The 21634-nt window shown below is 57.9% G+C and overlaps 1 protein-coding gene across 5 annotated transcripts in view; it reads left to right on the top strand.

Annotated features, from left to right (window-relative positions):
- ARHGEF10L (Rho guanine nucleotide exchange factor 10 like) overlaps nucleotides 1–21634 on the top strand; it is a 136239-nt gene that overhangs the window by 42373 nt on the left and 72232 nt on the right. For 4 of the 5 annotated variants that reach the window (XM_032863568.1, XM_032863569.1, XM_032863570.1 and 1 more), the window contains exons 4-7: nucleotides 179–212; nucleotides 11709–11800; nucleotides 13463–13546; nucleotides 17508–17677. In XM_032863568.1, the coding sequence (XP_032719459.1) occupies nucleotides 179–212; nucleotides 11709–11800; nucleotides 13463–13546; nucleotides 17508–17677 (380 nt within the window). Of the gene's footprint in view, nucleotides 1–172; nucleotides 213–11708; nucleotides 11801–13462; nucleotides 13547–17507; nucleotides 17678–21634 lie in introns of all 5 variants that reach the window. The other variant, XM_032863567.1, reaches the window with a different exon arrangement.

The following is a 21634-nucleotide window of genomic DNA, read 5'->3' on the forward strand; positions in this document are numbered from 1 at the left end:
TTAATCACAGTGCAGTGTCGGGGGAGGGGGGAGGGAGACAGGAACCCCGCAGGCACCCAGGTTGGCCCAGGCCCTGTCTCCGGCACCCCAGGGAGGCTGGGAAAGGGGGCGGGGATGGATCGGGTCCATAGGGACCAGCCTATAGTCTGACGGGCTCTCCTCTGCTCTTTTCCCACAGACCCAGACCCAGCAGACTCACCACCCCAGACACAGTAAGTGAGCCTTTGCTTTGGTGGTTGGAGAAAGAGGAGACACTGGGCAGGAGGTGTGGAGGAGGGTGGTGCTGTCCCCAGGATCACTTGGGCTTTGGCTGAAGGGGCATCAGCCCTTCTCTCCCTCTGTGGCCTCCTCAGCCAGCTCGGGGATGGGCTGCACGTCTGCGGCTTGGGGGCCATAAAATCAGAGGCCTCTTAGGGTTTTGCTCACTGCTGCTTACTGCCTGGCTTTGGGGACCTGTGTGCTTAGAGAGTGGTGGACCTGGCTTTAAATCCTGGCCACCCTGGCAGGGGAAGGGGTCTCCTTTGTCCCCTGGTATGCTGAACTGGGGGGCCTGATTCTCAGGCTGGTGTCACCCGGCGGGAAAGCTCAGAAATGCAGTTTCCCGCTCCAGGTCTCTGGAACCAAGGCAGATCTGGACTTTAGGGTCGGAGTCTCTGTATTTGCCATCTGGAGTGGGTGGGCCCTGGGAAGGTTTCTGCTGGGCCAGAGGTAGGGATTGGCCTCTTGTCCCTGGCTGGGCCTGCCTGCCTTCTCCTTGTGAGTCCTGGAGGCCAGGCTGGGTGTCTGGCTGGTGCTGGTACAGTGCTGGGGTGGTCACTGATGGCTTGGAGAGCTGGGGTCATATACCATGCTGTTATTATCAGCCCTGCTGGTCAGGTAGCTCAGAGAGTGTTTCTGGGAGAGGGGCACAGCCTCTGCCTTGAACCCACTGCCCACTCACCTGTCCTTGGACTCGAGCTAGGGTAGCCCCAACCCCCTTGAAGACCATCTCCTGGCCACAGTGGGGTGTGAGCTCTGGAGGTTCAAATCCCCACCTAGCCCCTCCCTAGCTGGGTGGCTTTGGGCTGCCTGGGAACCTCTCTGAGCCCCAGTTTCCCTGTCTGTGTGATGGAAGTAATACCCATCTAGGAGCATTGTGGGGAGTGAGAGAGGCTGGTCGAAGGATGAACCAGATGTGTACCCTGAGTTCATTTCCACTTCGCCTCCTGTCCTTACTGGGTGTTTCCAGTGATGGGGCAGGAGGGACAGAGTCCCTGTGCTTGGAGCATCTGCCTCTCAGGCTGGGCCTGGATTGTGGGGTGGCTTGAATAAATGTACCTTTGAGTTCCCTTACTGGGCCAACACTGGATCTTGTCAGGAGTTCTCTGGAGCCTCCCTGCCTGCCCTTAGTTTCCCAGATGTGGAGATTGGGAGCAGGACTTGTCCAAGGCCACACGGTGAGATGCTGGCAGCCTTGGACTCCTCATCCAGTGCTCTCTGTGTGCTCCCAGCTGCACCCTCCCTTCCAGATCTCTGTTTACTTCAGTTCCAGCTTCTTCCCTGGGTGGTGATTTTCCACTCTGGAGTCTTCTGGGGGAAGAACCATTCAGATCTCCAGCCTTCTCCTTGTTATCCAAGAGAAAGAGAAAAAAAAAATTGCTTTCTTTTCTTTTTCTTTTTTAATTTTTTTTCAGAGTTTCCTAAAGGTAGTCACTAAGCAAACACTGTTTTGAAAAAGCAAATCACCCAATGGAAGTCATTTCACCAAATCTCCCTGCATTTCCCCCCTGGCCCCTGCCTGGAGGTTTGGAAGTGGCCCTGGCCTTTGCCTGGCTGCCTACCTGGCCTCTGGGGGCTCCTGATGATCCCAGATCTTGGCAGAGCTGCAGCCCCTGGGGGGTCTCACCCCTATCAGGGCACTCACTCCCAGCTAGGGAGGGACGCAGGGTTGGTCTGCATCCCACGTCCCCACTGGTGAGCCGCCAGGCAGGAGCATGTTGGGGAAGAGAGGCCTGGAGTCTGGGTCCTGGGACACCTGGGAACTTGGGCTCCGAGCCACAGGGAGCTGGCTTCAAGTCTTCCTCTGTGCTGGCTGCGTGTCTTTGAGCAAGTGGCTGCCTGTCCCGAGCCTCCCTCCTGATCAGTAACGAAGGCATAATCAGCCTCCTTTCTTGCGGGACTCCGGGAGGCGTATGTGAGTTACTATTTACCCCGTGCTCAGCGGGCGCGCGCCAGCTGCTCCAGATGTATTTGCTGTTGTTACTCTGGCTCCCGATTCAGATGTGGTTTTAGAGGGAGCTGCTTGGTACCCTGGGAGTCAGACGAACCCCGGTCTGACCTGGTTCTCGCGGCCGGCTGCCCCACCTCTCCGAGTCTGCCCAGGGAAGTGAGTCAGCCCTGTGGGGTGGCAGTGATGGGGCCGTCACAGGCTGACTGGCCGTCCCGGTACCTCAGCAGGGGCATCGGGTCTGAGTCCAACTTTGAGGCCTGTAGACTCCGCAGTCCCTCTGCTTGCTCGGCTGGGGGAGGCAGCCAGGCTGCTGTGGGGGCATCTGTGCGGAGCCCCTGGGGTGATTTGAGGGTCAGGCCACACGGCTCAACCATCCAAGGAGCGAGCATGGCGGGGAGGTCTTGTCCGTCCCTGCTGCTGGGCAAGGGAAATGTACCAAGGGTGGCTTTCTCTTGGTTGCTTTCTCTTTCCACGAGACACATCTGGTGCCAGGTAGCAACAGCAAGAGCAAAGATAATAGTAACGAGAATGGTCGTGTTTACCGTGTCCCCGGGGCTCCGTGCCCAGTCCCACAGACGCCTCTCTGCTGCCACATCCGTGGCACAGGTGGGGAAGCTGAGTCTCAGGGAGGCACGGCGGCCAGGGTTCCATACGGAGAGGACCCGTTCATTCAGAACAGGGGCTGGAACCTGGACCTCTGTCCGTGGGGGTGGGTGTTTGACCGTGGCGCTGCCCTCCAGGGACATGCTGGGTACGCCTGGTCTGGACCCAGGACCTCAGACTTTGGCTCATGGTGGGGGAGGGGTGTGGCCGGCTGCATAGGGACTATCCGGCTGTGTGTGTGTGTTTCCTGGGGGGAGCGTTTTTCCTGCTAAGAGATTTAACTTTGCCTCCTAGTTCTGAGGAGAGTCGTTTGCAAACAGTTGGTCAAAAACCCCGACCAGCGACCAGTGGAGCAGAACAGAGTGGCCTCAGCATGTGATCCTGGGTGGGGCCCCTTCCCTTAAAATGGGAGCAGAGTAGAAGCAGCCCCCTCCGCTCTGGTGTGGAGTGCCTCGCCCCCACCCAGCCCCCCATGCTCGCTCCCTGGAGCGCCCATGTTTAGGGTAGGGGTGTGAGGTCTTATATTTGCTGCTGGTTTAGCACACTGCTTGTGGGAGTACCGAAGGCATCGTGTTGCATGAATCACAGGCCCTGGAGGACAGACGGACGAATGGGGTCTGTAAGGCAACTTCCAGTGTCTCCATGAAGAGGAGGAGGAGGCGGAACAGTGTGGAAATGGGGTCTCGGAACCTGGGCTCTGACTCTGGCACTGATAGGGGCTGGGATGGAGGCCGGTAGGAGGCAGGCTCCGAGTGGCTGGATGACCTGTCCCACCGATGCTGGCGGAGTAGGCGAGCTAAGCGCATGTGCTTGTGATCCTCTATCCCGGCACCGCAGCCCCAAGAAATGGGGTGACTGGTCTTGCCCACTTTCTCAAAGAGGAACGGAGGCTGGAGTTGAAGCGGCTTAGCCGAGAACTCGTGGGGCTGGAGCGTGGCCATGGGGGGCCGGCTGTGCCCTGGGGGACTCAGACGTGCATGCGCTCAAACACCCTGCCCTCGCGCTGGGGGCCTCTGGCTGGAGAAGCAGCCAGAGCACCAGCGGTTGCTGGAACGAGGGCGTGTGGGTCGCTGGCTTCCTGTGTTTTCCCTGGACTCAGGCCCGCACCTCTTCCCTCTGAGGGCACCGGCCCCCTCTGGAGTTGTTTGCTTTTCCTGTCCAGTTGTCCTGCCACCCCCAGAGGGCCCCCTGCAGCCTGAGTGTTTCCTGCCGGGTCAGGCTTCTGGCTCCTGTCCGGGCCGCAGGGATTCTTACCAGCTCCCGGGACGTACCTGTCCTGCCCCGTCCTGGGCGTCTAGATAAGATGGGCTGGTCAGGGTCTCTCACCTGGGCCTGGACTCTGGGGACGCAGCTGGGCAGTGGATTCCTGGAAGTGCCGAGAAGCCCTGTCCTCTCCGGACGCATCAGGCCCGGCTCAGGGAAGCAGCATTCGGACAGAATGGAAACAGGGCGCTGGAGGGCCTGTGGCTTCTGAGGCCCCTGGGTGTGGGTGGCATGTGGGTCTTGCGGGGGACAGCTGGACAGAGCTGGAGTGCCCCCAGCCCTTGAGGAACTTCTCACTGGCAAAGTCAGTCACCGGCTTGTTACTCAGGGCTTTTCAGATGGCGGAGCCCCAGCGTGGAGTTGTTTGCAATCCCAGGCTTGCCCTTAATCTCACTGTTTCTGCAAATCTGGAGCATTTCTGGCCTCCTGTGTCCTGTCCTGAGGGTGGTCCATGTGGGGCCCAAGGCCTGGCAGAAATCAGCTCCCGCCAGTGGATTCCCTCATTGGAGGATAATGGGGACCAGGCCCCTTTAACATTAGAGACCTCTCTCTCTGGCTCCTTGCTAGGCCCCATATTGGAAAAGCTGTATTTTTTTGTTTTTGTTTCTCTTTCTTCTCCACCTCTGGTTATGAGGGGTTTCCACATCTGAGCTGTGGCCTTTGGAGCGCAGCATGAAAGGAGCAGCACTGAGGTACCCAGCAGAAAAGCCACACAGTCTCTCCCGAAAAAGGGAGCCGTGTGCCCATTTGTTGCACTGAGTGCCCGGTCGGGAATCTCGTGGAGTCCAGCCCTGGATCTCTGCAGCCACAGGATGCCAAGCCGTAGCCTCAGCCATCCCTCGTCCCTAGTGCCTGGCCCAAAGAAGTCCCGGTACTAATAGCTTACATGTGCACGACTTTATAGTTTCTCTGGTACTTTCCACACATCTCACTGCGGTTCTCACAGCTGTGGTGAGAACTCTCCCCCCACCAAGTGCCATGTCCTAACCCCCCGCGCCTGTGAACCTGTTATGGTCTATGGGAAGGGGATTTGGCAGATACAAGTTAAGGATCTGAGAGGGGGAGATTGTCCTGGATTCTCCAGGTGGGCGCAGTAGAATCACACGGGCCCTTATGAGACAGGCAGGGAGGTCCATGTCAGAGGGAGATCGAAAGAGGCCATGCTGATGGCATTGGAGATAGAGGAGGGGCCGTAAGTCAGGGGATACTGACTGCTTCCAGAGGCTGGAAAGAGCCAAGGGAATGGCTTCTCCCCAGCGCCCCAGAAGAGCAGAGCCCTGCCAACACCTTGCTTTACCCTAGGGGAAACCATTTTAAACGTCTGACCTCTACAACCACAGGATAATTCATCTGTGTTGTGATTTGTCGTGGTAGCAGTAAGGAGACGAACGCAGCTGGAAAGGGGGCACTGTTATGGATACTACTGTGCAGACCCAGAGGGGTGCAGCCCCTGGTACGGGGCTGGTGACCCCTGAGCTCACAGCCAGAGGACAGGGCTCCATTTGCCCTCCCCCTGCAGTCCTCCTGGCCTGCCCAGGCTGGTGCCTGGGCCGCCCTTGGCCAGTATTCCACTGACTGGCTGGCTGGCTGGGAGTCCCTCGCCCTTCACCTCCGTTCTCCATCACTCCATCAGCTTTGCGGAGTGCCTCTGAGGCTCCAGGCCCCACGGTGACCCAGCAGACGGTCCCTGCTCTTGGGGGAGGGGGTGCCACCATTCTGTGCCTGGCTGTGTCATTTTTGTGGGCCCTGCCCCGTTCTACAAGTTCTACGTGCCTTACCTCGTTTACCCTCAGGACACCCTCAGAGGCGGGCCCAGTGATAATGCCCACTTCACAGATGCAGAACCAGGTCAGAGGGAACATGGCATCAGCCTCGTGTCATCACAGAGCTGAGGTGAGGCAGAGCCAGGCCTGAACCCACTAGGCTGGGCTTCTAGAATCGGTGTTTAACCTGCTGAGGTCTGCCTCACCGATCTGGGTTGGATCCCATCCGCCCTGCACCCGAGCTCTGCAACCCGGGACGCGTGGGCGGCCTTACCTGCCTAACCCTCCCCTTCCTCCCTGTAAAGTGGGAGAGACCAGCTGCTGGAGCCGTCAGGGGAGGAAATGAGACATAGGGGACTGGATGCCCGGCCACAGAGCTGCTCTCTGTGGCTGTCCCCAAAGGGTGCTTGTATGTCTGGGGCCGACCCAGGGCACGCGGTACCCACGCTGGCCAGCGTGCTGTTTAACGTTTCCAGAGATGCGTGTCCTTCCTCTTTTTCTTTCTTGGAACAGGCACACATGTTTGTTGTAGAAAAATAAGAAAGTACAGAAGATGATTGACTCACTCGAGCTTTAATCCCACGACGGTGCGTCCCTGTTGGGCTTCAGGGCTGCGCAGGTTCGGCAAGGGCACATCATTTTTTTAGAACTATGGTTTTATCGCACGTGCTGTCTCGTGGCTCGTTTTCTGTCCTTGTTGCATATCATGAGCACTTTCCTGTGAGAACCTGCATGAGTTAGTGCTGGGAGTGTGGTGCCCGCCACCATCTGACCTGAGCACCGAGCCCGGGGTCCTCCAACGTCAGGGAGGCGCGTGCACCCTGGGGCAGAAGGCCAGAGGCAGGTTCTGGGTGGGTATCCGTGCCTGTGTGTCCAGAGGGGTGTCCCCTGGGGGCCTTGACGCTCGCTCCTCAGGGAGGACTGTGCTGTGGATAGCAAGTTGGGGGGCCCTCCCCAGACTTCCCCTGGCATCACCTCACTACCCACTCAGGAAGTGGGTTCGTGACCGGGTAGGGGGTGGCCCGGGACAGACGGACTGGGTCCCGGCACCCTTCGGCAGGAGATACATGGCCGGGCTGTGGCTGTGAGGAGACCCACGTGTGCAGACTGGGGGTGCTGCGATGTGCCCTCCCCGCCCCCCATTGGAGACCCTGTGCCTGGAGCAGGGATGGAGAGGAGGTAGCGTATCAAGAGCGTGTGTCAAGCACCGGATCCCCTACTAAGCATTTGAAGTGCTTTCTTGATTTCCTCCTTAGCTGCACCCTGGGAGGGAGGCCGTGTTGCCCCATTTCACAGATGAGTTATCTCGTGAATCCTCACAGCAAGGAACAGAAGCTGTTACTCACCCCTTGGCACCTGTCCTGGCAGAGCCAAGGGGCAGAGCGGTGGTTTTGTCCCCGGTCTGTCTGCTCTGGAACGAAGTCTTCAGCTCCTCAATTCCTGGGAGCCTGGTTCTTGACCCTGGCCACACAGGGGGGCAGCAGGGTTTACAAACACTGATCCAGGGCAGGTACCTCCCGACCACCTGCTCAGAATCTCGGGGCAGGGGCCCTGGCCGGTACCTGCTGGGAGCTTTCCGGGTGACGGCAGACACAGCTGCTTTGAGCCATCTGACCAGACGATCTTTAAGGCCCTTCCAGCCTTCACGTGTTACGTAAACTGGAAAGTGGCCAGGGCTGAAAAGACATCTGGCAGTGGGGTTCATCTGGGTTTCATACTTCTGTCTTTCTTTTGTGTCTCTTGGACATGGGGATAGCGGCAGATTTCTGGAGGGGTGACATTCTGAGTAGGACCGTCCTGGGCAAGCCCCGCTGTCCAGGCCTGATTCTGGTCCTTTCTCTTCCCCAAAGGTGGGATTTCTTCCTCCTTTACATTCTTCATTCCTTGTGCTAGAAAAGGCCCTGGGATGCCCCGTGTGTGCCTGAGGGTGTCTGGGCGCATGAGCACAGGGGCATGAGCCCAGCCTGCCAGGAATCCTTAGGCCATTCAAGTTTGGGGGGTTGTCCCTGCTGTGTGGCCCCCAGGAAAGGGCCCCCCTGTGGAATCTGCCGTCCAGAGAGATTCACTGAGAAACTGGGGCCTGGACCAGCAGCTGTGGGGCTGGGGCATGGCTGTTCTCTGGACTGGAGCTTTCATCTAACACAGGCTGGGTTGGGCATCCGCCATCACTGAGTGTGGCTCCCAGAATGGGGAGGCCAGGACAGAGCGGGTCCCTGCTGTCACAGGGTCTTCACTCCCCTCTCGTCCCTGGCTTTCCCCTGGAGAGCAAGGAGGTGGGCACAGAGGGTACTTGGAGCTGCGTGGTGGCCTTCCAAAGTGCTTGACCTCAGTCTGGTGGACAGGGGACACTGGTGTTGGGGGACCGGGAGGCATACTTTCTTCTGTCTCCCGTCCACTAGTTTTCAGCAAACTCCCTGTTTTCTGCTCCTCTTCGCGGGCTTGGCTCCTTTCCCCTGCATTCTGGGGGCAGTGGGCTCACCTTGTGAGACTGCTGTCATCTCAGTGGCGGGCCTTATTCGGGTACGCCTGGAAAGTGCAGGAAGATAAGCGTGAGATAAATGGCCTCTTAATGGCCTTTTCTGGCTCTTTGGTTATCGGGAACCTTTGGGGAGGCCCCCCGAGTGTTTGTTCTCAGCAGAATTGATGCAGGGCAGCAGCTGGGAGAGGCTGTCTTTTGGTGGATGTAAAGTGGGGCGGTGGCCTCGTTGGGCGGTGGGAAGGGGCAAAGGGGAGAAGGTGCCCCCAGCCTCATTGCTTGCCAAGTCCTGCTTTCCCTTGCCTGAGAGGTCTGTCTGCAGGGGAGACACCTGCTGGGGGCTGGGGGGCAGCGGAGCCGGTTTCCAGAGCTGGGCTTTGCAGGCCAGGCAGGCGACTTGGGGCGAGGCACTCTGCTATTCAGGATCTCTGTTTTCTCCTCTGTAAAATAGTCATGATAACACATGCACTGGTGCTCACAGGTCCTCCTCAAGCATTCAGCACAGCACAGGGTCCAGGGCAGGTGCTGGCCAAGTGTGGGGCAGGGGTCGGGGGGTGGTCTGAGCCTGAGAAGGCCTGTGCACCTGTTGGCTCCGGCCCTTGCCCGCCCTCGGGGCTCCCCTTCTGTTTGTCTCAGCCATGGAGGCAGCGGGGGCTGGCACGAAGGTGGTTTCTCTGTGCTGTAAGATCCCCCACTCAGCCCAGGACACCCAGACTAGCTTCTCTAATTGTGTAGCTGGCTCAGATCTACAGTGTCCTCTTACAGTGGCCATTAGCCACAGGCAGTTATTTAAAATTAAATTACTTAAATAAAATAAAATCAGCTTCACTGTGATTTGGTGACGCCTAGCCTGGAGGCTCAGGTTTCAGCCCCTCCCGGCTTTTAGTACGTAAGAAATTATTTCCAGATCCCTTCTAAAGATGCCTGACCTCTCCTGAAAATACCCACTGCCCCTTGATGTCACCTTCAGAGTTTACTCAGGGCCTTCTCGAGAGTTCTCTGGTTGAACCGCACCGCAGCCTTGGGGCTGGCTGTTAGGATTTCTCCTGGACAGAGACTTGAACTTGTGCATGCCCAGTACTATTTTTCTCCTTCCCTTTACAAAGAAGAATGTCTGAACAGCCAAGCAAGTTTCAGTGGCCTCGTGACACAGCAAATACGTGATGTGCTTGAATATATAAATGCCACCTCCCTCCTTCCAGGTGGTCTGGCTGTAAGACGACAGACTTTGTAGGCAGACAGGCTGGGCCCGTAGGTCCCAGCTCCCTCTGATGCACTGAGTGAGCGAGTCTGGCTAAGCAGCTCCGAGTCTTTGCAAGTCTTCCTCCGTCTGTGGGATGAGGATGACAGTAACTGCCTCGTATGTGTTCCTGAAAATACAAAGCAAAACAAGCAGCAAGGAACAGGTGCTTCTGAATGGTCCCAGATTGTCATGGGTGACCTGTCAGAGCAAAGACAGCCAGTGGTTGGGACCAAGCTCATGTCAACTTGGGCTGGAAGGGCTGGGCCCTGTCTGAGTGGCTGGATTCAGCACCTTCAAGATGTCCGTGGATGGGGCGCCTGGGTGCCTCAGTGGGTTAAAGCCTCTGCCTTTGGCTCAGGTCATGATCCCAGAGTCCTGGGATCGAGCCCCGCATCGGGCTCTCTGCTCAGCAGGGAGCCTGCTTCCCCGCCTCTCTCTACCTGCCTCTCTGCCTGCTTGTGACCTCTGTCTGTCAAATAAATAAATAAAATCTTTGGGGGGAAAAAAAAAAAAGATGTCCGTGGGTTATGCCTGGGGGATGACACTGCTGACTTCCGGCAGGAAAACCTGAGCAGAGATTTGCTCCGCCAGTGGTGTGGGGCGACCAGACTGTCCTGTACGTGGCCACTAGCCACAGGTGGCTCTTGAAAATTAAATGACTTAAGGTGACACGATTCCAACTGAAGTTCTTTAGTGAATTCCACTAATTAACTTCCACACGTTACATTCCAAGGGCGCAGCGGCCACACGTGGCTCAGGGGATGGCACAGACAGAATGTTTCCATCTTCCACCTGAGCTGCGGTTGGACGAGGCTCTCTGGGACCAGGCAGGCTGGCTTCTCGGTCTGGCTCTGCCATTCCGGCAGTGTGATCTTGGGCGGGTTCCTCTGCCCAGCGCCTGCAGGTGGGAAGAAGGCAGGATCCACGTTGTCCCAGCTGCTCATGGGAGGTGCTCCCCACCACCTCCTCCCTCCCTGTTCCCTGTTCCATCCTGGTGTGTGTCTCTCCCCCTCCTCCTGGGGCTCAGGGACCAGGAAGTTGCCTCGAATTCTTGGCAACAGTGGCTGCCATCTTGGACCTTTACAGGTGCCTCCCTTCTGGATTGGCAGGTTTGGTCTTTGTTTTTCTGAGGCTGGACTTAAAAACAAAGTCAACATTCACTCTGGCATAGTTTTAGATGGACAGAAAAGTCATCAGGGGTTCTGTATACCCAACAGCCAGTTTTCCCCATGGTTCACATCTTATGGGACCACGGAACGTTGCCCAGACCTGAGAGAGCCGGCTGGGCGCACTACCATTCCTTGAACTCCAGGCTTTCTCCGGATTCCACATTTTTCTTCTTACGCCCTTTTCTGTTCTGGGATCGTCGGTTTAGCCCCTTTGGTGCCTTGCTTTGCGAGATCTTGGGAGTGTCAGGGAGTAGCAGCAGGGGTTTGTAGAATGTCTGATAGAATGTCTGGGTTTGTCCGGCGCTCTTCCCATGGTCAGACTGGGGTTGTGGGTGTGGGGTTATAGTGATGCGGAGGGGAGACACCCACTCATCACAGCCTGTCAATGTCTCCGCGAGCCGCTGCCGGAGATAATCCACTTGGCCGCCTGGTGGAGCTGGTGAGAGCCGCCTCACCGGTTTTCCCATCGAGTCCCTGCTGCAGGGAAGCGGGCTTGGAGGTCCGGCCCCTTCTCACCTGTGGGGGGCATGAAGCTCGGTCTCCCATATCTGGTCTAGTGAGGCTTTGCATGACCTTGTTTCTCACAGGAGGCAGGGGTCCCCCAACCCTCACCCCCACTTTGCACGTGGGACGATGGGAGATGGAGAGCCCCCGTGTCTGCCCTGGGATAGGGACGGGGCGCCCTTGCAGGGGAAGGCCCCTGATCCTCATCACTGTGGTCTTACGGTGCCTTCTAAGGATGGGGAAACTCAGAGGGGAAGGGGCTTGTTCAAGGCCAGCCCAGCCTGGCCTCCCCAGCTCTCTGGACTCACAGCTCTGGGGGCAAGCGGCTCCTCCACCCCCTGCCCTTGTGCCTTACGTGCCCTGCCCCCTGGGTATGGGGCAGCCAGAGGCTTCCCGGAGCCCGCTGTCCTGTCCCTCCTTGCTCGGCAGCCCAGTCCCAGTCCCTGCTGGCTCAATGACACCGTTTCTTGGCCTGCAGGGTGCCACCCGTGGTGAGCAACGGGGATGCTGGGGACGCTGCTCTCTCCGGGGTCCGGCATTCCAGCTGGAAGCGGAAGAGCTCCCGCCGGAGTAAGTGCCCCCCAGCCCTGTCTTAGCCCAGGAGGGTGGACCGGGATAACCTCAGAGCCCCTTCTTCAGGCCCAGAGGGCCAGTGGGGGATTTCATAAGCCATCGGGTCATCCTCACTGTGTGGGCTGCCGTGGGCTTGGTGGCAGCTCTGAGAGGGACTGGCCGCTGCCCATGCTGGGAGTTGTCCCCGTTTGTGGCCTGATGAGAGCTGTGGTCATTATTTGGCCATTTATCTGCTCATCATATACTCAGAAGCTCCTACATCAGGGCTGCTGGGCTGGCAGTGGGGCCGACGATGAGGTCCCTCCAGGAGTGGAACCAGCCACATAGGCCAGCAATTCCCTTCCAGAAGGCCAGGTGCCGGGAGGGGACGGTGGGAGTGAGGGGAACCCAGGAGTCCTGAGGGCAGGGAGGAGAGAGCAGGGGTTGGGAAAAAGTGCATCCAGACGGGGTGCCCGTGCGGGAGCCTGAGCCCCAGCCCCTGGGGGGAGAGGGGACCTGGGAAGCCGCAGCTGCGGTGTGATAGAGGGTAGCCCCCAAGCGATCAATGGGGGAGGCGAGGCTGCCGTGTCCCCAGCTCCTTCTGCACCTCCCAGCCATGCTTTTCTGAAGGCAACAGGGAACTACGAGAGCCAGGGGTGGGAGTGGGATGGGAGTGAAGCTGTTAGACAAGGCCGGGTGGGCTGCAGCCTAGGGAGGCGGCTCTCCGGGAGAGGGAGGCTGATGGCAGGAACTAGGGACCTGGAGAGAGTGAGCAGGTCTCAGAGCCATGTGGGAGGCAGAATCCTTCTGAGGGTGGCAGAGGGGTTGAGGGTGAGGTTTGCCTGGGCTCTGGGACCACAGTGGGGATTTCAGAGCCCATCTGGCCCCTTGTCTTCTCAGAAGGGGTGATAGGGTGAAGACGCTCCCATCCGGGTGGGGACTGGTTTTCCAAACCCTAGCTCTGTGCTGGGAGGCACACCTCTAAATAGGACAGAGCTTGGGGACACGGTTTTGAGGGGAGACCTCCTTAGCTGGCACACCCTGATGGCTGCTAATGGGGGGCAGAGTGGGCGCCGTGCCCTGCTCATTGCCCGCCCAGCAAAACGTTGGTAGAGGGATGTGTTCATTTGCTGAACTTTTCACCAGTCAGGACTCTGCTGGCTGAGTTTTGGCGGGGGAGCTCTCCTTAACCCCACTCTCCAAATCCATCCTCCACCCCCTCATTCCCTGTACTCAGTAGGGCTGCTTTGCCTGGCCCACCTCTGGGTGGGAGGTAGCTCCTTCTGGGTAGTCCTGAGGGTCTGGGCCACTGAAGATGCTCCCGGACCCCAGGGCACAGGTGCTGGGTCTGCTTCCTGCAGGTGTCTGGAGCAGCTGCGGCGGCGTCAGTCAGATGGGCAGGCTTGTGCGGGGCAGGGAGGCAGGTGGGGGGTCTGCGGTCCTCACTGGGAGAACGCCTCGCAGGGATGGGGGGCAGGGAGAGGCAGCGGAACCGAGTCCTGGGAGAGCCGCCGGCAGGGGCTCCCGAGGGGCCGGGCTCGGGCTGCTGGCGGAGCCGTGAGGCTGCGGGGCGGCGGCAGGGAGCGGCCAGCTGGTGCAGTCCTGCTGTCAGCCCGGCAGCCGCCTCCGCCCAGGCGCCACAGCCGTCTGAGCGCCCCTGTCCTCTCCGTTCGCTCCCAGTCGACCGGTTCACTTTCCCCGCCCTGGAAGAAGATGTGATTTACGACGACGTGCCGTGCGAGAACCTGGATGCGCATCAACCCGGTACGCCTCCTCCGTGCTTCCCGGCGGACTTCAGGGCCCGGGCGCGGGGCGGGAGGGGGCGGGCGGGTCCGGGGAGGGTCTGCTCCTGCTCTTTCGCTGCCCCGCCCCACCCTGCCATGCCCCTCCCTCTGGCTTTCGCCAACCACCGCAGGCGTCCTGGGAGCGGCTGGAGCCTGCTGGGGGCGTGGCCAGGCCCGGCAGGGGCTGGCTGGGCGGGGACCCCCTGGCTGCGGGGCCCGCCCCCCCCGCCCCCCCGCGGCTGCGGGGCCCGGGCCAGTCATTTCACCTCCCCAAGACTCCATTTCCTGTCTCGGGAGAACCGGGAGGTAGCCCGGGCTTCCCAGGGCTGCTAGTGGAGAAAGGACAGCTCGTTAAACCTGACCGCTGGTGCAGAGAGGATTGCCTGCACCCCGCTCTGGGCCAGGGAGGCTGGGAGATTGTGGCTGTAGCGGGGGAGCGGGCGGGGGCGGGGAGTGGGTTAAGTCTGCCTGAGCTGGGCTGCCCCCCAGCCCCAGTATAGGCACCCCACCGGAGAGAGCACCACCGGGACCCAGGGAGGCCTGGTTGGTAACTGGTTGGTAACTGTTCCCAGTGAAAGCCATCTTTGCCTGAACACATGAGGCCCGCTACTCCTCACGCTTTGTTTGCTGGAATCTACTTAGAAACTTTGATCCGGGGTATCATGGCTCCATTGTACAGACAAGGAAAGAGGCGGGGCTGGGAGTTGAACCTGGTTATTCTGACTCCAAGTCCGCTGCTCTGTCCCCTACCCCAGGAGGGTTTGGGTGGCATCCTCTGACAGAGGACGCATGTTCGGTCAAGCCCTGGAGGTCTGCAGGACAGGGCTTATGGCTCCGGGTGATGCTGGCATCAGAGAGGTTAAGCCACCAGCTGCTGATCACACAGCCTGTGTTCAAGGAGCTTCTAGTCTGATGGGGTGGCCATCACCATCCTTGGGCTGTGCACAGTCCAAAGGGAGAGCCACGCAGACAACGGGAGAAGGCCCCAGGGCCCTCAGAGCCACACTCCTGACTCCTGTTCCAGGAGCAGGGACAGGTGGGCTAATGATAAGCTCACCCCTTCAGCAAGCCCGGGGGGTGCTTGGATCATCCCTGCCTGTTGCTCACTTGAATCCAGGCAGAGAAGGGGAAAGGGTACACTGTTGGGAGGCAGTGAGGTCTTGTTGGAAGGTCCCAGATCCCAAAGATGGGAGTGGCTTGGGGTCCACTGTTTCACCCCTTTGGGTTCTTTTCCCACCCGAATCAGATCAAGCAACTCCTCACTTGGCCTCAGACTCCACTGAACACTGAGGTGCCATAGTGCACTTGTCCCTAACGTGGTGAAAAGGAGGTGGCCAAGGAGTAAGCTCTGAGTCCACTCATCCTACAGCTCCCATCCTTGGGGCTGTGGGAGGGTTGAGTCCCCTGATGCTGTGGCTGGCCCTCCGTGGGTGGGTACCCTGCAGAGGCAACACAGGTGCTGTTGGCATCACACCTGCCCAGGCCCAGCACCGACCTACACGGACCGCTGGGGGCTCAGCGGGTGCTCAGAGAGGAGGTTAAGTGCCAAGGGGCAGGCCGCACATCTAGCCCTGGCTTCAGATCCCAGTTCTGCCATGGGTGAGGGCACAGAGCTCAGTGCCTTTGGGCCCCGGCTTTTTCATATAAAATCACGATTTCATCCTGACCTCACAGAATATCATCCTGATGCTTTGGGTGGAGGGGGAGTGGTCACACCAGAGAACTGCTTTGTCTGGACCTCAGTCCATTTCATCTGTAGTATTGGGGCGGTAATAGCGGCATCCTTGGCGGGTGAGGATGCCACGAGAAAATTGGCGCAGAGCACTGAGCTGGTGGTTGGCTGTCCGTGGGAAGGGAAGGGAAGCCGTTAGTGAAGGCTGAGGCCCCAGGAAGCAGAGGGTGGGAACCAGGATCTCTGTAGGGTCCCCGAAGGCTGAGGATTTGGCTCAGGCTCAGGGATCTGGTGACGCTTTCTGCACTGGAGAGAGTCTTCCTCCCTCCCTTCCTTCCTTCCTCCCTCCCTCCCTCCCTTCCTTCCTTCCTTCCTTCCTTCCTTCCTTCCTTCCTTTTCTTCCTTCCTTCTTTCATTTATTTACTTTAGGGAGAGTGCAACTGTACAAGCAAGGCAGGGAGGGCAGAGAGGGCGGGAGAGGGACAAGCAGACTCTGTGCTCAGTGCGGAGCCTGACGTGGGGCTTGATCTCAGGACTCTGAGATAATGACCTGAGCCAAAGCCAAAAGTTGCTTAACGATCAGAGCCACCCAGGCGCCCCTAGAGAGAGTATTTCTAAATGAGCCCGGGGGATGGTAGGGTTGGCAGGCCTCAGCACAAGGCAGTGTGGCGAATGGAGGGAGCCTGGCCTAGGAGTCTTAGGCCCCTTCTCCCTGCTCTGTCTGGCCCCGGGCAAACCACGTGTCCTCTCCAGGCCCCTGTTCTGTCTCCTTCCTAATGAGGAGGTGATTCCTTGTGCCCTGCCGACAGATCTTAGGGCTGCGGGCGAATCCAGCGGGAGGCCTCACATACTGAAGGTGTGGGTGGGTGGGAGGCGGGGTCTCCTGGAGGTGCGGGGTGAGGTAGGCATTTGAGAGGCTGCCTGACTTCTTCCTCAGAGGGAGCACCAAGACCTGGGCTCCGGCCCTTTGCTCACGGGTCATGGGCTCTTTGCTGCAGTAATAAGACAATCAGCCCAGCCTTGTAAAGGTCGCAGCATGGTCACCAGCTGCTCCAGTCCCTGGAGACATTAGTCACTATTATCTTTTGCTTAAAAATAACCTAATGCTCCCTCATCTTGAGACCCGAGTCCTAAGCTAAGCCTCAGTGTGTCTGTGCTTTGGGTGACAATCTCACGGTCCCCCTACTCCCTGGCTCCCGTGTGGGGTGGAGGTGGTGGCCCTGGGTCATTGGGATGACACCTGGACCCGCCCAGAAGGCCCATGAGCAAGGACCACCTGCTCTTTGCTGAGCGCCCGCCACGCGCTCAGCTCTTTGCTAGAAGCTCTCGGTTCATACTTGCTTTACTTGACCTTGACCTTTGGCTTATTATTATCATCGTCTTGCACAGATCTCCAGTAACCAAGCTCTCTGCTCTGGGCAGATGTTTTTTAACCCCTTGTGCCGTATTTCTTGTGCATTGACAAGAGCATGTTCATCTTCGTGCACTTTTTGGGGTCTGGCCTCATGTTTGTGGGGTCTGTAGTTCAGTCCTTCAGGTGGCAGGCCAGGAAGTGCAGCCCAGAGAGATGGGAATGAAGCCCAAGGTCTCTGGGCTACCGCTGGGCCTCCTTGGGCAGTGGCTTTTCCACCTCCATCTCGAAGCAGCCTCTCACTCCGCATGTGACAGGGACCATGGGTGTGCTCCGGCCTTGGGGGTCCTGTCCCTCCTGGCCAATGGACTCTCAGCCCTTTGTCCTCCACTTCATCCATGGAGCTTTGGAAGATGAGGGAACCCTCCTGGATGCTGGGCTAGGGGTGCCCCCTACTGGACCGTCCCAACCCCCCATGGGAAACACAGATTTGGGGTGAGGGGTCCATCCCCCACTCATTTAATGGTCCTGGCAATTTCTGTTTTGCCCCCGAGGACGCTGGGGCTGGAGCGGAGGGCCGGAGTCAGGACTTGGTTCTAGATCTTCTGTTTCTCAGTAAAACATTCCCGGAGGCCCAGGATGAGCACTCAGATCCCAGAAGAGTGTTATGGAGGAGTGGTAGGAGGGGATTAAGGAGACCTTTGTATGCCTGACACATTTCATGTGCCTTTCCACATTTTCTCGTGTCCTCCTCCCTTAACCAGGTGGGCTGGGTACTCATCAGAGGAAGACAAGGTGGAGCCTCAGGGCTGAATCGTGACTACCTCCCATCCCCCACCTGCCTTCCTGGGTCAGAAACTGGGTCTGGTGGGCTTGGCATGGGGGCCTCTGCTTACCACCCTATCCCTTGGCCAGCAGGGGTGGAGAGGAACCTGCTCTATGAGGATGTGCACCGGGACGGAGGGCCCAGGGAGGCGGAGGACCTAGGCTGGAGCTCCAGTGAGTTCGAGAGCTACAGTGAGGACTCGGGGGAGGAGACCAAGCCAGAGGCAGAGCCTGCCAAGCACCGAGTGTCCTTCCAGCCCAAGGTAAGGGGGTGGGCGTCTGTCATCCCAGCCAGGGCACTGCGACCCCTGGGGACTGGCTAAGGAGGGTGGTGAGGGCCATACCTTAGACTCGTATCCAACCAGGGACCCCTGGGAATGTATAGTGAGCAAGGAGATGGCCCAGGTGTCCCCAAAATAGAAAACGATCCACCGGCATTGCTGTTTGACCATGGAGAGCCTGCAGCCTGGAATGGGCGAGGTTAATACCTGGCTCAGGTCTCCCCCCCACCCCCCACCCCATTCCCATGGCAGACCCGGCAAGGGACCAGGATGCTTATGGGCTCAGGTCTGGCTGCAGGCAGCCCAGCCTGCTGATGAGAGTTGGCTCTTAGATCAGGTCAGCTAGGTCTCCCTGCCCTCCAGGACGAATTCTGAGACCAGTCCTAGACCCGTACAGTCCTCTGCCCTGGGGAAGCGAGCAAGGGGCGGGGGAGGGGTCTGCTGTGGTTAGGAAACAGTTGCCCAGAAGGCCTCTTTCCAAAGTCTTTTAAGATGCCACCCATGCATTTGTTTCTGCCCAGAGCAGGGGTCATTCGGCTGGTTTCCAAGCCACGGAAGCCAAGAAGAGGATGGATTGTCTCCTTCCTCCTGAAACGGCCTAGTCCTCCCGTTTGTTCTATAGAAGCCACCAGAAAGCAGAGTCTAGCGGTGTGGGGTTTCATGGGAAAAGCTTCTTACAGGTAGGCCCAGCCCCACCAGAGGTGACTGGGTCCCATCAGCCTCCTTCTGAAAAGACACAGACAGGTAGACACCCAAAGGTGGTGCAAGGAGAAGGCAGGGGCCCCAGGACAAGGCTGGGTTACAGGTACCTTCCGAGTCCTGCCTAGGGCCTCCTGTCCCTTTCTGAGTTTGGGGATCCCCTTTGGAGGGGAGTTGCTGGCCAGGGCAGCATCTGCACTTCGAGTCTTCGGATAGACCTTCCTCCGCCCAGGAGGGGCTTCCCAAGTACCCGAGAAGCCTGCGAGTTGAGCCTGTCTCTTTTGAGCCCAGTATTGTGGCTGGGCCTCCATCGGCTGGGCCACCGAAAGTGGCCTTGACATCTTGCTAGGATAAAGTTAAGCATCTGTGATAGCTGCTGTGTGTCCAGTCATTTCTGAGGGTGAGGGCAGGGGTGCATGGGGACAGGAAGGCCCAACCCGATTGGCCAACCGTTATGGTCTAGGAGGAGATACCAAATATGAAGCAATTTGTCAAAAATGAGGCCAAGAACGCCTTTCTGCAAACACGAGCCCAAGTGTCTAGGGCCGCATGCAGGACACGGGCTGATAGGGCTAGTCAGAGGGGGGCTTCTCTGGCACAGAAGCCAGGGGGCTGGGAAAGGTGTCCCAGGCTGGACTAATGGCCCAGGAGAAAGCCTGGGAAGAATCCTGTTCCTCTTCTGTCTTGGGAAGGGACAGCATGCCCTGCTTTAGGGAAGAAAGGGTCCAGGTTATGAAGCCAGCATTGTCCCCAGGCGTCCCCCAAGATGAGGGCAGGACTCATGCCCCACGGCTTCGTTTGGGATACTGTGAGCAGGAGGTGCTCGAGGCCAGACCGACCCTCATTCTCAGCCTCTGGCAGTCCCTCCTAGTCCCCAGCGGCAGCTTTGCCAACCCCTTGCCTTCTTGCTGGGGACCCGGAGGGAACCACAGACATCTCTCAGAGGGCAGGAGGCAGGCGGATGCTGAATTTGGGCTCCCCAGGGCTGGTCCTCAGACTGGCTTAGGCATCAGCATCACAAGGGATGCTGATTTTTTTTTTTTTAAAGATTTTATTTATTTATTTGACAGACAGAGATCACAAGTAGGCAGAGAGGCAGGCAGAAAGAGAGGAGGAAGCAGGCTCCCCGCAGAGCAGAGAGCCCGATGTGGGGCTGGATCCCAGGACCCTAGGATCATGACCTGAGCCGAAGGCAGAGGCTTAACCCACTGAACCACCCAGGTGCCCCTCGAGGAATGCTGATTAAAATCACAGACGTCAGGGCCTTACCCCCAGGAACTCTGGTTTAGGGTTCGAGTCAGTCCACCTATTTGCTTTGAACCAGTGTTCTTGTTCCCAGGGCATGCGAGGGGCCAGGGAGAGAAATGTGGGGGCTGGCCCTCTCTGTGGCTGGGCCCCAGGGGAGGAGTCTCTGGGGGGTTGCCCATTACCTCTTATCTGTGGACCCTCCAGCGAGGGGCTTCTTTGGACCCTTCCTCGGCAGGCAAACCTTGCGGCAGGGTTCTTGAATTTCTAGCCATGAGGACATTTGCTCTGGCCATGGGCCAAGGCCTGTCTGTTCCCTGAACAACAGGCTTCCAGCAAGACAGGGGGGCTGTGGTGGCGGGAGGGAGCTTTCCTCTGGCGCCTACCTCTGCCCTGAACACCCCGCTGAGCCTTCTTTGCTGTGCTCTGCCCTACTGAGCTGGTGGGGGCCCACCTGCTCCCATGCCTGGCCCTGCACTGGCTGCATGGTTTGGGGTCGCCATTGCTTGGCTGTGTCTTGTGTGTGCTGTGGGGCATCAGGCAGCAGAGATCTGGTGGCGTTTGACCCTGTCCTTGGAGTCTGATGGGGGGCCTGACTCCCTGTCCAGCTGCAGGAGAGCTAGTGTAGTCCCTCCTTCAGGGGTCTTTGAAGGGCAGCCCTCAGCGGGTAGATTTTTGCCAAAAAAAGTGACTGAAGGACCTCCTTGGAAGCCCCTGACCTAGATGTAAGCAGGGGCCTGATCCTGTTATGTTAATAAGTACCTGCTTGTTGCAAACCATGGTCAGTGGGATTTTTTTCCCCCAGTTGTAAAACAGACTGCATTGGACTTTTCCTTTTTCTGACCATGACCTCTTCATAATTGAGGTTACCAATGATCCAGCTGGCCAGGGCACTGGGCAGAAATGCCAGCTCTGACCTCAGCCTTGCTCACTCCTCTGCTCGGATCTGGCCAGTCTGCCATTGACCTCCGATCCTGGTTCTTCTAATCCTGAGAGAGGCAGAGGGGCAGTGCAAAGCCAGGCCCTTTAAGATTTTATTGTGTCAATTTACAGATGAAATAGGACTCAGTATAAACCCCAATTCTCACAGCTTTGGGGAGTCTGAGTAACTCTCAGAAGGACCCCTGTTCTGCTGTTTCTTTGCATTAATAGTAATGAACAATTGCTTAGCGTGGTATGTTTACAAAGCAGTTCATACGATTTTCCTAATACCCTAAAGTGGTTGGTATTATTTGCATTAAAAATCTCATTTTATTGATCAGAAAAGTCAAGACAGAAGCTTAGAGGCAAAACGATATGGTTAGGGTCACCCAGGAAGTAAGTGGTAGAGCTGTAACTCAATATCACATCTGATTTGAAAGGAAATACATCAACCTTCTGTCCATGCATGCATGCAACCATTAATCCATCCATCTGCCCATCCATCCATCCATCCATCCATCCATCCAAGTATCTGTCCATCCATCCATCCATCCATCCATCCATCCATCCATCCAGGTATCCATCCATCTGTCCATCCACCCATCCACCCAACTATCCATGCATCCATCCATCCATCCAAGTATCCATCCATCCATCCATCCATCCATCCATCCAAGTATCTGTCCATCCATCCATCTATCCATCCATCCATCCATCCATCCAACTATCCGTCCATCCATCCACCCATCTATCCATCCATCCATCCATCCATCCATCCATCCATCCATCCAAGTATCTGTCCATCCATCCATCCATCCATTCATCCAAGTATCTGTCCATCCATCCACCCATCTATCCATCCATCCATCCATCCATCCATCCAAGTATCTGTCCATCCATCTATCCATCCATCCATCCATCCATCCATCCATCCAAGTATCTGTCCATCCATCCATCTATCCATCCATCCATCCATTCATCCAAGTATCTGTCCATCCATCCATCCATCCAAGTATCTGTCCATCCATCCATCCATCCAAGTATCTGTCCATCCATCCACCCATCTATCCATCC

This window comes from Lontra canadensis, unplaced genomic scaffold, assembly GCF_010015895.1.
Source record: "Lontra canadensis isolate GAN:19392208 unplaced genomic scaffold, GSC_riverotter_1.0 scaffold25, whole genome shotgun sequence".
Classification (NCBI taxonomy): Eukaryota; Metazoa; Chordata; class Mammalia; order Carnivora; family Mustelidae; genus Lontra; species Lontra canadensis.